Source organism: Anguilla anguilla, chromosome 6 (genome assembly GCF_013347855.1).
Source record: "Anguilla anguilla isolate fAngAng1 chromosome 6, fAngAng1.pri, whole genome shotgun sequence".
Lineage (NCBI taxonomy): Eukaryota > Metazoa > Chordata > Actinopteri > Anguilliformes > Anguillidae > Anguilla > Anguilla anguilla.
Genome location: NC_049206.1, coordinates 31,839,750 through 31,856,092, shown reverse-complemented (window position 1 = coordinate 31,856,092; position 16,343 = coordinate 31,839,750). Strand labels below are relative to the sequence as shown.

General features: G+C 42.4%; 1 protein-coding gene across 1 annotated transcript in view; it reads right to left on the bottom strand.

Annotated features, from left to right (window-relative positions):
* The window catches only part of micu2 (mitochondrial calcium uptake 2), a 125,557-nt gene that overhangs the window by 89,722 nt on the left and 19,492 nt on the right, over positions 1-16,343 (bottom strand). Inside the window, 1 exon segment of the mRNA XM_035422306.1 lies at positions 13,257-13,395. Coding sequence (XP_035278197.1) covers positions 13,257-13,395 — 139 coding nt within the window.

Here is a 16,343-nt window from a genome sequence, read left to right as displayed (position 1 = left end):
ATGTTTAGGATTATTTTAGCATCTTGGGCAATTTGCCTTTCAAAGAGCCTCTCGATTTCCTGATTTTTAACCTTAGCAAGAATTTTACAATATTCACCCTTATTACTCTGGCTGTCATTTCTATATATCTTAGTTTTTTCTCAAACTCTAGCATATGGCTTTGTTCATCCACTGTGGAAAGTGCTTATTCAACTTACTTTTCCTGATCTTTAAAATAAATTTACCTTGCACGTCAAGAATAACCCTTTTGAACCGACCCCACATTTTCTTCACAGTCTTGCAGTTAAGATGTTTCACCCAGTCAATATTACTTACATTTTCTCACATCTTGTTGAAATTGGCTCATCTAAAATAAAAAATTCTGGCCATAGAGGAGACCTTGTTACTTTGCCATAATCCATAATACATCAAATCTAACTGCAGAATGATCGCGAGTCCCAAGTGGCTCAATTACCTCTATGCTACAAATTCTGTCCGGATCATTACATACCACCAGATCCAGAATGTATTTCCCTCTTGTGGGCTGACTGACACACTGTGCCAAAAAAGGTTATTTATAACATCTAAAAATTCTTCCTTATTATTTACTTGTCCTGTCATCATTTCCCAAAATAAAGTAATTGAAGTCACCCATAATAAGAGTCTCACAATCCTGACTAGCTTGTTTCATTTTTCCACAGTACGTTGAGTTCACACTACTGTCTGAAGCTGGTGGCCAGTAAGACACTCCTACCATAAGGCCCTTTTCATGTTCCCCTATGAGCTTTATCCAAATATCCTCACTAGGCACGGGCTGGTAAATTACTGGAATTTTCTGCACATTAAAATTTTCTTTTACATAGAGCGCTACACCCCCACCTCTCTTACTGGCAAATTGTGGTCACTCACTCACGCACTCACTCACGGACAACCTTTGAGGGAGGTTTGGTGGGATGCATGCGCAGGTGGTGCTTCGTTTAGTAGGACGTATGCGCAGGTGGTACGGCATGACATTTTTAAGCACAGCTTTAGCGCCTAACGTTACTTTAACTAACCCTAACATGTTCGCGTTTCGCCTACTTTAGCTAATCTAGGTAGCGCGTAAGGATCGCCTGCATTAGTTAACCTAGTTAGCGTGTACGGATGCTATCCTGCACGCATGAGTAGGAGCTAAGGACACAGCTACAACCACCGATACAGATGTACGGACACACGGAGGACAACAAATAATGTTGCAGAGGTGAGGATGTGCCATAGCTGGCTAGCTATATAGTACAGCGGGCAAAACGGAGCTTTAGCAGTGTAGGCGTGAGCTAGACAACACATTTCTCATAGAAAAGGTAGTTTGTAGCCTTTTTTTTAGATCATTACAGTGACAAGAAGTAAGTGGTACTGTGCGGTTAGCCTTTATTGATCGCTGTACAAGGTTCATGTAAAGTAGCTAGTACAATCTGACAGCACTAACCCATAAAAATGTACTGGGAATGGTACTTGCTCAATCGAAAAGTAAAAGTGAAAAACATTCGATTACAGTCAGCGGCACCAAAATTTTCTGTCACACCCTCAATAAACGGCAAAACTCCCAGTAGAAGATTGAATTAAATCTTTTAACGTTATATTTTCTGAAACATTATCGATTCCACTTGGCCACAGTGACTCAAACTAGGCAAACTGAGCTATAGTTTCTATGTAAATTATGTCAAAAGGATTCAGCCTTGTTGTTTGCTACCTAAACTTCACAGCACAGTCATTGCCGTTATCATTATTGTAGCATGAAGTGTCTATTTTCAACCAACTGCCATATATGAGCACGTAAAATCAACCAAAAAATATAATTCGCCAAGTTGCGCCATGGGTCTGGACGGTTTCGTGCTTGTTTATACTTCTAGCATTTAAGCAAAGATATTTCAGATTATTACTTCTACACATCCTCTCCTGTTCCCTCACCCCCCGCAGTCCCAAGCCACTCTTACTACAACTTTGCTTTAACAAGACTTCATTAGTGTTCACACTATTATAGGAAGTCCTGACAGCTTCCATCCTGGGGTCTCAGGGTCAAGAGCCAGATCCAATTCCTGCAAGGGCTGGAATCGGTTGGACACCACAACCTCCGGAGATGTCGCCCCTGTGTGGTGTGCACACCCTTTGCTGTGGCTGCTGTCACCCAACTATCTCTCCCTACCTGCTCTGCCTTCTCCCCCCTTCCCAGCTGTGGTGTGCACAACCAAAAACACACTACTCAGTTCCTGGAACTCTGCGAATTGCGAACTGTGGAGTCCAGCAAGCTGGCCCTCAAGATCAAGAATCTTGCTATCAAGGTGCTCAAACAGTTGGCAACGGTGGCTGAAAAACTCTCCCTGGAAATCGCTTTCCAGAAGCATGATCATCCTGCAACCCTCATACAGCTTGGGTCACATTTTTAGCCCCTAACTATCACCCTCTCTCTCCCTATGTCTAGAGTAAGTTACTGCCGAAAGGGAGGCACCAAGACCACAATTTTTAAAAAACGTGCGGGTGGCTCTGGACAACTAGCAGCAGAAAACGGACAGGAAATATAAATAAATAAATAAATAAATAAATAAATAAATAAATAAATAAATAAATAAATAAATAAAGGCACTTTTATTTAACGTTAAGCGTTGAATAAGTAACAAGAGAAAGAACTATCCGTAGTGGAACAACTTCAGTTATAATAAACTAACTTAGCTAGCTCTACATTAAATAGCAATGACTGAAGGAACACTTGTACTAGGCAATATTGTAATTATATAATAAGTGTATAATTCGTCCAGGTGCGTAGAGCTGCTGAAATCCATCCCGCTAGAGTTGGTTAAGTATCTGGTTTCCATTACGTACCGCGTTAGATTTAAACTTTCCCTTGTGGTTTCCTTGCGTTAACTCTTCATTGTATTAGGTAACTATCTGGTGCTTTTTGATGCTTAGAATTGATAGATTGGCTACTTGGCCTTATTGATTATGATTATTAGTAGGCACTCTGACTGAATTAGTGTAATCAGCGCGTTATTTGAATCAGGTTTTCAATTGTTAATTAGGTGCACTCCGATCTATGTGCCAGCTGCCCATTCCAGTCTGCTCTTTCCCCCCCCAGAAGGCGTTTCCAGAACTTCACGGTCACAGGGGGGCTATGGAACTGCCAGTCTACTACGTGCAAGGCTGACTTTATTTCCGCCTATGCCTCCCTCCTATCCCTTCAGTTCCTTGCCCTCACAGAGACCTGGATCACACCAGACATCTCTGCTACTCCTACTGCCCTCTCGTCCTCCTACTCCTTCTCCCACACCCCCCGGCCATCTGGCTGTGGTGGTAGTACTGGTTTGTTGATCTACCCCACTTGGAAAATCTCTGTTCACCCCCGCTCTGACCTGTCGATATCCACCTTTCAATATCACCCTGTCTCTATCACCTACTCTACTAACCTCTATATTGTTATTTATCGACATCCAGGGCCCCTGGGAAGTTTCCTGGATGAGCTAGACACCCTGCTCAGCTCCTTCCCTGAGGACGGAACCCCGCTGATTCTCCTGGGAGATTTCAACATCCACCTAGAGGCCTCCCAGTCTGCTGCCTTCCTACCACTACTCCACTCCTTCGACCTCTCCCTGCAACACTCTCCCCCAACCCACAAGGCAGGCAACCTCCTAGATCAAATCTTCCTGAGGAACTGCTCCACCTCCAATCTCACGGTTACCCCTCTGCATACATCTGATCACCACTTCATCTCCTTCTCCCTCCCTCTTGCTCCCCATCCTCCCTCTCCTCCCCCCCCCCCTCCACCCCCACTGTCACTGTCTGTCGTAACCTTCACTCCCTCTCACCCTCTTCTCTCGCTCCCAGAGTCACTGCTTCCCTCCCTCTTCTTCAATCATTCTCCAAACTCCCCACTGACTTTGCACCCACCCTCCACCCTAACTTCATCTCTCTCTCCTCAGCACTCAGCTCTCTCTGTCCTCTTATCCCTAGGCCAGCACGCTCATCCCCTCCCAGTCCATGGATGTCTGACAACCTACGCACCTCCAGGGCCAGCCTCCGCGCTTCTGAGAGGAAGTGGGGGAAATCCAGGGACCCATCTGACCTTTCAGCCCATCAGTCTCTCCTGACAGCGTTTTCTTCTGCGGTCAATGCCGCTAAGGCAAATTTATATCAAACTAAAATTGATAACTATTTCTAACCCTCGTCAACTGTTCTCTATTTTCTCCTCTCTCCTCAGCATGCCTCCTCCCCCACACCTCAGTCCTCCTTCACTGCAGATGACTTCGCAGTATTCTTTAATGAGAAGATTGCAGTCATCCGCAGCTCCTTTGCCTCCTCCGCCTCCTCTGCGCCCTCCGCCCCCTCTGTGCCCGCTGCCCCCTCTGCGCCCTCCTCCTGTTTCTCCACATTCTCTCCCCTCACAGACTCTGATGTTTCCCAGCTCCTGCTCTCCCACCGCCCTACCACCTGTGCTCTCGACCCTATCCACTCTTCTCTCCTCCAGGCAATCACACAAAATATCCTCCCATCTCTAACCTCCCTTGTAAACTCCTCTCTGACTTCTGGATGTTTCCCCTCATCCTTCAAGAGAGCCCACATCACCCTGCTGCTGAATAAGCCCACACTAGACCCCTCCGTCATCCAGAACTACCACCCGGTATCTCTCCTTTTTCTATCCAAAACGATTGAACGAGCTGCATCTAACCAACTCTCTGCTTTCTTCTCTCAGAATAACCTGCTCGACCCCCACCAGTCCGGCTTCAGGCCTGGCGACTCGACAGAGACTGCACTTCCCTCTGTCAGTGAGTCACTTCATGCCGCATGAGCAGCCTCCCTCTCTTCTGTCCTGATTCTGCTAGATCTCTCAGCTGCTGTTGAGCACTCCATCCTCCTGTCCTGCCGGGCAGCTACAGGGATCTGCGGCACAGCCCTTGACTGGATTAAGTCCTACCTCTCCGGCCGCTCCTTCCAGGTTGCCTGGGCTGGTAGAGTATTGGCCCCCCGTTCCCTTGCCACGGGAGTTCCCCAGGGCTCAGTCCTCAGGCCCTTCTCTTCTCCTTACACACCAGATCCTTTGGCCCTGTAACCTCTGCCTCTGGCTTGTCTTATCACTGCTATGCTGACGACACACAACTCTTTCTCTCCTTCTCCCCATCGGACACACAGGTCCCTGCCCATATCTCCGCTTGCTTGAGGTACATCCAGAGCTGGATGGACAATCACCACCTGAAGCTCAATCCGGCTAAGACGGAGCTAATCTTCACTCCTGCTCTAACCTCTCCCTTCCTTGATTTTTCCATTTCCCTAGGGGACACCTTAGTGACGTCATCACCCTGTGCCAAGAATCTCGGAGTGGTGATGGACAACAGGCTGTCCCTCTCCAAGAACATCACAGCAGTAAGCCGGGCGTGCAGATTCTTCCTGTACAACAACCGAAGAATCCGCCCCTTTCTCACCACCTACTCAACCCAGCTCCTGGTCCAAGCAATGGTACTATCCCGCCTGGACTACTGCAACCCTCTTTTGGCTGGCCTACCGGCATCTGCCATCAGACCCCTGCAACTCATCCAGAATGCTGCAGCTCATCTGGTCTTCAACCTCCCCAGACACTCCCACATCATTCCCCTGCTCACTACCTTCCACTGGCTGCCTGTTATGACTCGCATCAAATTCAAAACATTGGTCCTAGCATACCAGGCAGTCAAGGAATCAGCCCCAGCATACCTCCACAAGATCTTCAAACCCTACATGCCAGCCAGACCCCTCCGTTCCGCTACCTCAGGACGACTAGCACCTCTCCCTCTTGGTACTTGCGCTTCCCGGTCACATCTCCTGTCTGTTCTGGCTCCACAATGGTGGAATAACCTTCCCGTGGAGGTCAGAACAGCTGAGACCCTGACTACTTTCAAGCGACGACTGAAGACTCACCTCTTCAGGTTGCATCTGTCCCCATCCCTCCCTACCTCCCAGTAGTCCCTAATTGACTATGTTAGCTTAGGGTTGTAGCTAGGTAAGCTGTTTATCTTAGTTGACTTCGTTATTGCACTCGTGCCTACTCAATTATTGCTTGTATTATTTGCATAGACTGCTTTGTTGCTGCTTTTGTTTGTGTTGATCAGATTAACCCTACAGGGTCCAAGTTAAACTACGTGGTCGTTCCCTGCACTTGGTACTGTACTTCGCTCTAGGGTTTTCAACACACTTGTTCCTGGTTATGGTTATACACTTTGTTGTACGTCGCTCTGGATAAGAGCGTCCGCCAAATGCCTGTAATGTAATGTAATGTAGCCCCTATATCTCAGAACAAAACACAGCACAAAATGTAGCTGGAATAAATTAATAATAAACTACAGCTAATGTTAGTATGTAAAAATGCCGAGTCGTAGACATCAAGCCCTCAACTTAAAAGCGCGCAGGTGGCTCTGGACAACTAACAACAGAAACTGGAGAGAAAAAAATAAAAATAATGCACTTTTAATTATCTAACGTTAAGCGTTGAATAAATAACACTGAAAAGAACTACCTGGAGTAGAATCCCTCTGGTTATAATCAACTAACTTAGCTAGCTTTTTACTAAATAGCAATGACTGAAGGAATCCTTGAACTAGGAAATATTTTGTTAATCTCAGAACAGAATACAACCAAAATTTACCCAGAATAAGATTATAATATTATAATAAACTACAACTGATGTTAGCATGTAACAATAAGGGCAAATTATCCAACTACAACAATATTTTGCTTCTTCAGGGTCGGAAAAGCACACAAAAATACCTCTGTTCAGCAAGGAGGAGGCCAAAATATATAGGCTAACCGGTGAGTTTGCTAGCCGAGTGCTTAGTGGAGGAAAACATTTTCACCTTAGGAGCAAAACCGTCAAACCTTACTTAATATGGGGGTTTTGTTTAAACAAAAAGGCCAAACTAATATCAAATACACTCTTGAAAGCACAATACAATCCTGTAACAAACAAACACCCTCACTCTTTCCACCACAAAAATGTGCATGTCAAGACACCTATAGTAGTGAATTGTGCATTGCCCCTTACGGTACTTTGTGTTCAGTAAACTTTATTATATTGGTTGTCTATATTTATATTACTTTTGTGTTGAATTAAGTCAGCCACTGCTAATCAAAATAACTTCCTAGAATACTTTCAGCTCTAAATAATATATATTAATTTGATATTAGCAGAATATATAGCTAATATTATGATTTGGTTACAGTTAACTATTAATATGTCATTTTAATAATAATTAAATTATTAATTGAAATTTGCAATTCATAGCTTATATATTCCCTTTATAATTATTACATGCTGGCACTACCTGTGAGAATGTAGATGTACATCTTCTACATGATACTGTTTTTGCACGGCGATATAAATAATTAGCAGCTGGCCAAGGTTGCCTGTTCTCTGGGGTAACTGTAAGGGTTTAAAATAAGAGTCCTGCCGATCACGTCGAGGTCACCAAACTGTATGGAAAATTGGTATCCTGTCCATCACGTCGGGGTCACCAAACTATAAGGACTTAGAATTAGTGACAGGGACTAAGAGACCAAGTGATTAAGAAGATTAAGAAGTTTAATTAGATATGTTTTGTAATGAGGAAAACCAAGTTTATCAGACTCCATTAAATATGTATTGTGGTTGTTTGTGCAAATATGGGTTTGCATATACGTGTATTGACTGGGGTGCGCTGAAATGGTGGGTGGCAAGACTTGTACACCGGAAAGCAAGGCTATCTACTCCTGCCAGGCATTCATCTAATTGTTCACTGACATTAAGATGTTCTATCCTGGCAGGTAAAGGTGCAACTCATCTGGGAATCTTGCAAATAATGTTTTTGCGCCATGAAGAAGCGACTTTAACCTGAAAAATTATGTTTGTCCAGGTACCAAATCTAACCTATCCCAGGGAGCCCTAACTAAGGATACTCCATCTGGTTAATGAAACTATCTAAATATCCCGAACTATGACCCCTCTATTATTTACCTGAAAAAACACTAGGACCAATCTGGACACTGACTCGAACAAGCTATCCCGGAGCAGTTGCACTTCTGGCTAGTGAACCTATCAATATGCCCAGGAGGTACCCCTAAACCGTATACAAGGCCAATACATTGACTGGTCCTCGCAGAGATGCACACCCGGTTCAGCATATGCAAACCACGTATGTTAGATGCACTGAAAAGGGAAAACAGTTTATAATGATTATGACTGTTGACATTAGCCAAGGATAGGCAGTTTCAATGATGCTGAATGGTAAATATTGCATAAACAAAACAAGACAAATAAAGGCACCGATTCTATAAGAAACGACATACAGAGACAAATAAAAGGAACACAAAGAGATGAATGATGCATGCACAAATAATAAAATACTCATATGAGAAGACTATGGTACTAGGAGAACTGACAAGCAGATTCACCTTCAACGGTGGTACCAGGAGAACTGTTAAGCAGATTCTTCTTGAATGTTTCTTTGGACTTCCCTTAAATGCAATCCTGAGCAAGCCTTCCATGTTACACACTTCCCTTTGTATGCCCAAATAAGGTCTGGACAGGAACACCCTCCACACCACCGAGACACACCGCCCCCTTATACTCTCCTCGAGGGAGCTGTAGACACAGGGGAACCATTAAAAGTATACTGACAGTTATAAGATACTTTGAACGATGGAACACGATCTTATGCTTTTTTCTGTCTCTGAGACACTTTTCTATGGAGGCCCAAGGTGGTGGACTTTCTATAATCCAACCACTTATGTAGGCAATACATATCTGGGATAAACCTCCCTATACCAACTTATAACAGCTAAGTATGCCTGTCCGCACATACAGTATCCCCTGCATTTCAAATGTTATTATCCATAGTCCACCACAGTTATACCATTCCCAGTCATTTCCACGCACATACGTATAACGCTTTCAACAGTCCATAATGTGGGTAATGGTCAACCAGGTTCCTGTCTGACCCAATGGTGCCTGTGGTTGATTTTACGACATGAAAACAGACACCATCCTGGTAATCCTTTATCTGGTTCCTGCAGGCCACAAGTGTTGGTGGGGTAAAAGGGTTGCGAGACTGTCCCACGGCAATCTCCAGACTGCGGGGCAATTGTCTTCTCAGCTGTGTCTGAAGCCTTCTGTACTTTACAACCCTAATCCTGGAATTTTGGCTAGGACAGCCAAAATTTTACCTTACATAATTTTCACAACATCAATATGAATGCAACAAAGTGGTAACAACGTCCTATCAATTTAAAACATTTAACAGCTATGTCAAGAACAATGAATGGCAAAAAAGTTTACAGGTCTTCAACTGCATGCACATTTTAAAGCAGGCAAAATGCATCCATCCTTCATTTTGTAATAGTTGAACACAGTAATGTTCTACTCTCATAAGTCATCAGAATTTTTCAGACTGATTTCAGAAATAAGTCTCAAGGGGGACCATGCCCACAAAGAATTTCTTTCTTTCTCTCTCCCCCCCTCCTCTTTCTCACTCCCACTCCGCTTTTCTCACGGCAATTGGTAAATAATTTTGTTAACTTCATTTAGAATTTTTTTGTACTTTAACTTGGACCAGTAAGAATTACAAACAGTCCTGTTTTAGGTGATAGTCACTACTCTAAAGCCGCGTTTCCACCAAAAGTACCAGGAACTTTTAGTCCCAGGAACTACTTTTCAAGAAACTAAAAGGTTCCTTCAGCCCATTGTTGTCTGCGTTTCCACCGTGGTCTAAAGTCCCGCGAAGATTAGGCAAATTAGCCCACACGTATGAAAAAGCGACGTTGTCGTCGGTCCATCTGTCCTATGATTTCTTCTGTAACCCCATACTACCACCGAAGTAGCCTACATTATTTTCTAATAACCGGGACAGCCCGGAGGGGTTTATTCCACTTATATACAACGGGTTACCAACAATGACTATACATGTTTACTTTTGGATTTTTTGATTTTTATCGATTTAATCACCTGGAATTGAAATATTCTTCTGCAGCCGTTTGGGCATATTTTACCGTTGTCAAGCAAAACTGTCGTTGGTAGTTGAACTTGGACCGTTGTTACGCAACAAATAGGATATAACAGGCCAATAGTCAGATTGTAACTGTTTTATATATCCTCTCAAACACATTCATTATGTTTTTATGGAACATTCACTTTCATGTCTTGACATCTGAGGCGACAGAATGCATTCACATTTCCAATATAACTGGCAACAACAACAGAAAACATGCACACGTTGTAAACAATTTGCTGTTCGATTACTTTCTCATCGTCAATTCCATATAGGCTAATCGCAAAATGACAATAATAGAATGAAAACTCGGACTTGCGTGAAAATTTAAATTAGCAGTGGTACAGGTACCGTTTGCTTTCCTTCGAAGTTACTGCTAGCCGAGCAGCGAAGTGTGCCCTCCAGATGCGAACCATGCACCATAAATTAGTCCATAGTCTTCCTGGTCTTTTTGTGGAATTGAAGAATGGCAAAGTAAAATTACAGCAGTCTGAAAAAGCTAAAGGGACGATTACTAGAATTAACCTGTTATTTTACCCTGACAAAAAGTGCGGAAGGTGATTTCCAGTTTGCGTTTACTGTATCACCAATGTGAATTACGCAGAACTACCGCATTTCCCACATAACTGTATCAAACGTTTTCAGTCAATTACAACGGGCTAACAAAGAAAATCCGGAAGAAAATATTCAGCAACCGAATTAATCCGTTTAAATGTTTTGGTACGTAATATGCTGTCCCAGCACAAATGCTTAGCATTTTATAAAACAAATACTAAAGCAAGAAAAGAACAGAAGAGCACACGTTATAATTCCAAGACGTTGGCAGGCTATAACCAAAACTAGGCTACTGCGCCGCATAACATACAAGTTTGATTTGAAGTTATTATGAAAATAAATCGGTTTGCGGCTGCAGATTTTTAAACATGGTGGTTGAAATAAAACACTGCAAGTAGTCGACCAATCTGAAATTTTCAGCGCTTGCGCCCCACCCCAAAGGTTCCAGTACTTTTGGAAAGTACTACCCCCCGAGAAGGGACGTTTTTGTGGGTAAAATAAAGACCCCGGAACTTAATTTAGACCCTAGTTCCTGCGGTCGAAACGCACTGAGTTTCTCAAAAGGTTCCTAGTTCCGGGGTAAAGTTCCTGCGGTGGAAACGCGGCTTTATTGTAACTGTAATAGCTATCAATTTACACCTTTACAAATTGCATTAAGCCGCGTTTCCACCAAAATTACCCGGAACTTTCAGTCCCAGGAACTGCTTTACCAGGAACTAAAAGGTTCCTTCAGCCAATGGCTGTCTGCGTTTCCACCGGGGTCTAAAGTCCCGCGAAGATTAGGCAAATTAGCCCACTGACGTATGGAAAAGCGACGTTGTCGTCGGTCCATCTGTCATATGATTTTTTCTGTAACCCCATACTACCACCGAAGTAGCCTACATTATTTTCTAATAACCGGGACAGCCCGGAGGGGTTTATTCCACTTATATACAACGGGTTGCCAACAATGACTATATATGGTTACTTTTGTATTTATTGATTTTTATCGATTTAATCACATGGAATTGAAATATTCTTCTGCAGCCGTTTGGGCATATTTTATCGTTGTCAAGCAAAACTGTCGTTGGTAGTTGAACTTGGACCGTTATGCAACAAATAGGATATAACAGACCAATAGTCAGATTGTAACTGTTTTATATATCCTCTCAAACACATTCATTATGTTTTCATGCGAACATTCGCTTTCATGTCTTGACATCCGAAGCGACAGAATGCATTCACATTTCCAATATAACTGGCAACAACAGCAGAAAACATGCACACGTTGTAAACAATTTGCTGTTTGATTACTTTCTCATCGTCAATTCTATATAGGCTAATCGCAAAATGACAAGAATAGAACGAAAACTCGGACTTGCGTGAAATTTTAAATTAGTAGTGGTACAGCCACCGTTTGTTTTCCTTCGGAGTTACTGCTAGCCGAGCAGCGAAGTGTGCCCTCCAGATGCGAACCATGCACCATAAATTAGCCCATAGTCTTCCTGGTCTTTTTGTGAAATTGAAGAATGGCAGAGTAAAATTACGGCAGTCTGAAAAAGCTAAAGGTACTATTACTAGAATTAACCTGTTATTTTACCATGACAAAAAGTGCGGAAGGTGATTTCCAGTTTGCTTGTACTGTATCACCAATGTTAATTACGCAGAACTACCGCATACCTCACATAACTGTATCAAACGTTTTGATTCAATTACAACGGGCTAACAAAGAAAATCCGGAAGAAAATATTCAGCAACCGAATTAATCCGTTTGAATGTTTTAGTACGTAATATGCTGTCCCAGCACGAATGCTTAGCATTTTATAAAACGAATACTAAAGCAAGAAAAGAACAGAAGAGCACACGTTATAATTCCAAGACGTTGGCAGGCTATAACCAAAACTAGGCTACTGCGCCGCATAACATACAAGTTTGATTTGAAGTTATTATGAAAATAAATCGGGTTGCGCCGGCATATTTTCAAACATGGCGGGTAATGGCGGAAAATAAATACAACACAAGTGCTGCGAGTACTCGACCAATCAGAAATTTTCAGCGCTGCAAGCTCCACCCAAAAGGTTCCTGTACTTTCGGAAAGTACTACCCCCCGAGCAGGAACGTTTTGGGGGGTAAAACAAAGCCCCCAGAACTAAATTTAGACCCTAGTTCCTGCGGTGGAAACGCACTGAGTTCCTCAAAAGGTTCCTAGTTCCGGGGTATAGTTCCTGCGGTGGAAACGCGGCTTTAGTTTTACATTAAGTGCTAGTTACTATTATATTGAAATTATTTTAAAAGCTAGCTAGTTAATTTAAAGTAAAAAAGGTTATGGATATAAACAGATCTCATTTTGAAAAACAAACTAGTTATGATTCACTAGTCTATTTTGTAAAAAGTTTGGAAAATAAAATTGTACTTAATATTATCACAAAATAACATTTATTTCATATTATCCCAAGCTCCGATATGTTTCACATACTAGTCAATAGTGTATTTGTAGTATATGATAGTGGAAACTGAAAATTTACTGTTTAATAAAACTGCATGCTTTTATTTTCAAAACTAATTTGTTTGCATTATACATTTCAACTTTGTGTGAGCACTGATCTTTACTCATTTTAGGTCCTGTACAGCTAGCAGGGACTTGCTGGGTGGTAATATTTTTTTGTGAACTTTTATTTACTTAACACAGTTTTTCATCAGGAATTAATCATTCTGTACAGAACTTACGGTCCACATTCTCAAGCATAACAGAGAAGAGAAAATCCCTCGGTGTCATGTAGGGTTCCAGTTCATACACAATGGAGGCAAACTGGTTGAAGCGCAGTCGTCGGGCAGAGGATGAAGAGATGGTATTTTCCTTCACAGCCTGGAATAAAAAAATTGGATTTATAAAAGAAAAATAAGAATAATCCTAGCAAAATCAACAGGGGTCCTATGCACCCTTGGAGCTTGGCCCCCTATTGTTTTTGTTAGGATTATTAGGGGGCAAAGCACCAAGGGAGCATAGGACCCTGATTGTTTTTGCTAGGATTATTCTCCTTATATTTTTCTTCTGCTTATTCCCACATTTTCACCCTTTTCCCATGCTCAAAATTCACAAAATTTGACAGGCATGTTCAGTATGGCTGCCAATTTATCATGCATGACACGCATTTAAACGGCCACTCTAGGTGGCACTACAGCACCTCCTGCCAAATCGAAACATTGGTAAAAAATTATATGCCGTTTGATATACATCCACCAAATTATTTCCCCATATCCCCCACCTCATGTTGAACAAATTATCCCAAGTGTCCACCATATTGATTTTCTGCCATTTTATATTTTTTGAGAAACAAACTTTTTTGTATTACCCCTAGAATATTTGCCCAATTCTCACCACATTTGGCATGTTCCTGTGTTGAATTGTGAATGAACTTTTTATATCTTAAAAGAAGTCCAAAGGACTGTGCTTTCCATTTAGACAAAAATCTTACCATGCCCAAAATACATGTATGTCCACAAACCTATGCCGATTTTTAAGATACTTCAGGGAATGATAGACAAGAATATTGTAGACGAACAGTGTTATAGAGCAATATGGCCTGTAGAGGGCGCTTTAAAAAATACTAATTTCCATAGTCTCCATTTGGCCACATTGTAGAAAGTTTTACCAAAACCTTCAGAAAGCTTCCAACAGTCCTGAGAACAATGGCCCCAAAATGTTTTAACCCCTTCGTGCACATGTCAAATCTGGCCAATCCTTGCCCATTTAGGGGGTACCTTATTTAAAGCTTTATAGCTCCAGTTGGGAGCATCACAGAGACTTGAAAAATGCCTTAAAGGAGTAACATGGTGGTTTTCACACTTTCTCGGTTTTATGTGCTATTTGCACAAGAGGCATTGAAGAAACACGATAAGTAAAGTATTAAATATTTCTGTTCTTTATTTTTGGAGAAATATGCGTTTTAAATTTATTGTCCTATTTTCAATCTGTTGAGAATGTTATCGACATAGTGCATCACAAGTACAGTAACCACTCCCCTTTCCACGCCCCGTAAAGAAATCTCACTGGACACACAGTCCTGATACAAGTGTGCTGTGAAGTTTAGGTAGCAAACAACAAGGCTGAATCCTTCTGACGTAATTGGGGGTCCAAGCAGTGAAGCTGGTGGAACCCTATTGTATCTGTTATGATTATTAGGGGTCCAAGCAGCGAAGCTGGTGGAACCCTATTGTATCTGTTAGGATTATTATTATTGTTATTAGGGGTCCAAGCAGCGAAGCTGGTGGAATCCTATTGTATCTGTTAGGATTATTAGGGGTCCAAGCAACCCAACACTTATACACACACAGAGATTCACACAGACACACACATATACACATACACGCATACACACACGCACACCCGAACACATACATATACACAAACACAAACACGTATACAAACACGCACACACACACTCACACACACATTCAGACACACACACACACACTTTATCTCTCTTTATCCTTTTCTCTGTTTGTCCTTTAATTAGGGGTCCAAGCAGCGAAGCTGGTGGAACCCTATTGTTTTTGTTAGGATTATTAGGGGTCCAAGCAGCGAAGCTGGTGGAACCCTATTGTATCTGTTAGGATTATTAGGGGTCCAAGCAGCGAAGCTGGTGGAACCCTATTGTATCTGTTAGGATTATTAGGGGTCCAAGCAGCGAAGCTGGTGGAACCCTATTGTATCTGTTAGGATTATTAGGGGTCCAAGCAGCGAAGCTGGTGGAACCCTATTGTATCTGTTAGGATTATTATTATTATTATTTTTCTCCGCTAAAAGTGTCTGAGGCTCAGCAACCATAAGTCCTGGAGCAACCAAATTTGGCAGGTCGGTTCCTATGGGCCCCCACTACTCAGGCACTAAAAACCACGTACGTCGGCCAGATGGTGGCGCTATAACAAAGGGTTTTGCGTAACAGGCCATAACTCCCACACCATAAGTTAGATCAACACAAAACTTTATAGATATATGCCTCTGAACGTGCTCTATACTTTTGCCATTGGGACTACCTGTGTCTGCCATATTGTTTTCCCGCCATTTTAACTGTATCGTTGGGGCGTGGCAGCTTTCTCCGCTAAAATGTCTGAGGCTCAGCAACCATAAGTCCTAGAGCAACCAAATTTGGCAGGTGGGTTCCTATGGCCCCCCACTACTCAAGCACTAAAAATCACCTATGTCGGCCTGATGGTGGCGCTATAACAAAGGATCATACTTTAAAAGGTCATAACTCCCACATCGTAAGTCTGATCAACACAAAACTTCATCGACTGATGCATCTGACTGTGCTCTACAACTTTTCTATTGGGAGCACCTATGTCCGCCGTATGGTTTGCACACCATTTGGACTTCTTCATTAGGTGGGGTGCGGAAAAGCTGGAGCTCCAAATCTAAACGGTTACGACATCGAGTAAACTTCTTTACGGCAAGGGACAACCATGGCGACGCAAGTTATTCGACACCGTAGGGTCTATTTTTTAGCAGTGAAAGCACGGTCTGACAGTGCCACCTAGCGTACATGCTAGGATAGGCTACCCAAAGTTTTTCAGTAAAACCTTTCTGAGAGGACGAATAATTACTTTTCTTTGGCATGGATCCATTTGAAGACAGTATCGGGTGAGTTCGTTAAGTCTTTAAATCTGTCATTTTGGTGAGAAAAAGCTAAACCATTTTATTGGTAGTTTTAGAGTTTCTGTGCAAACGCGCGAAAACACGCTGGTATAATAAAACAATGACGGTAATAAATAGTCCGCTTCGTTCCGTTGCTACCATAACATAACAGACTATCT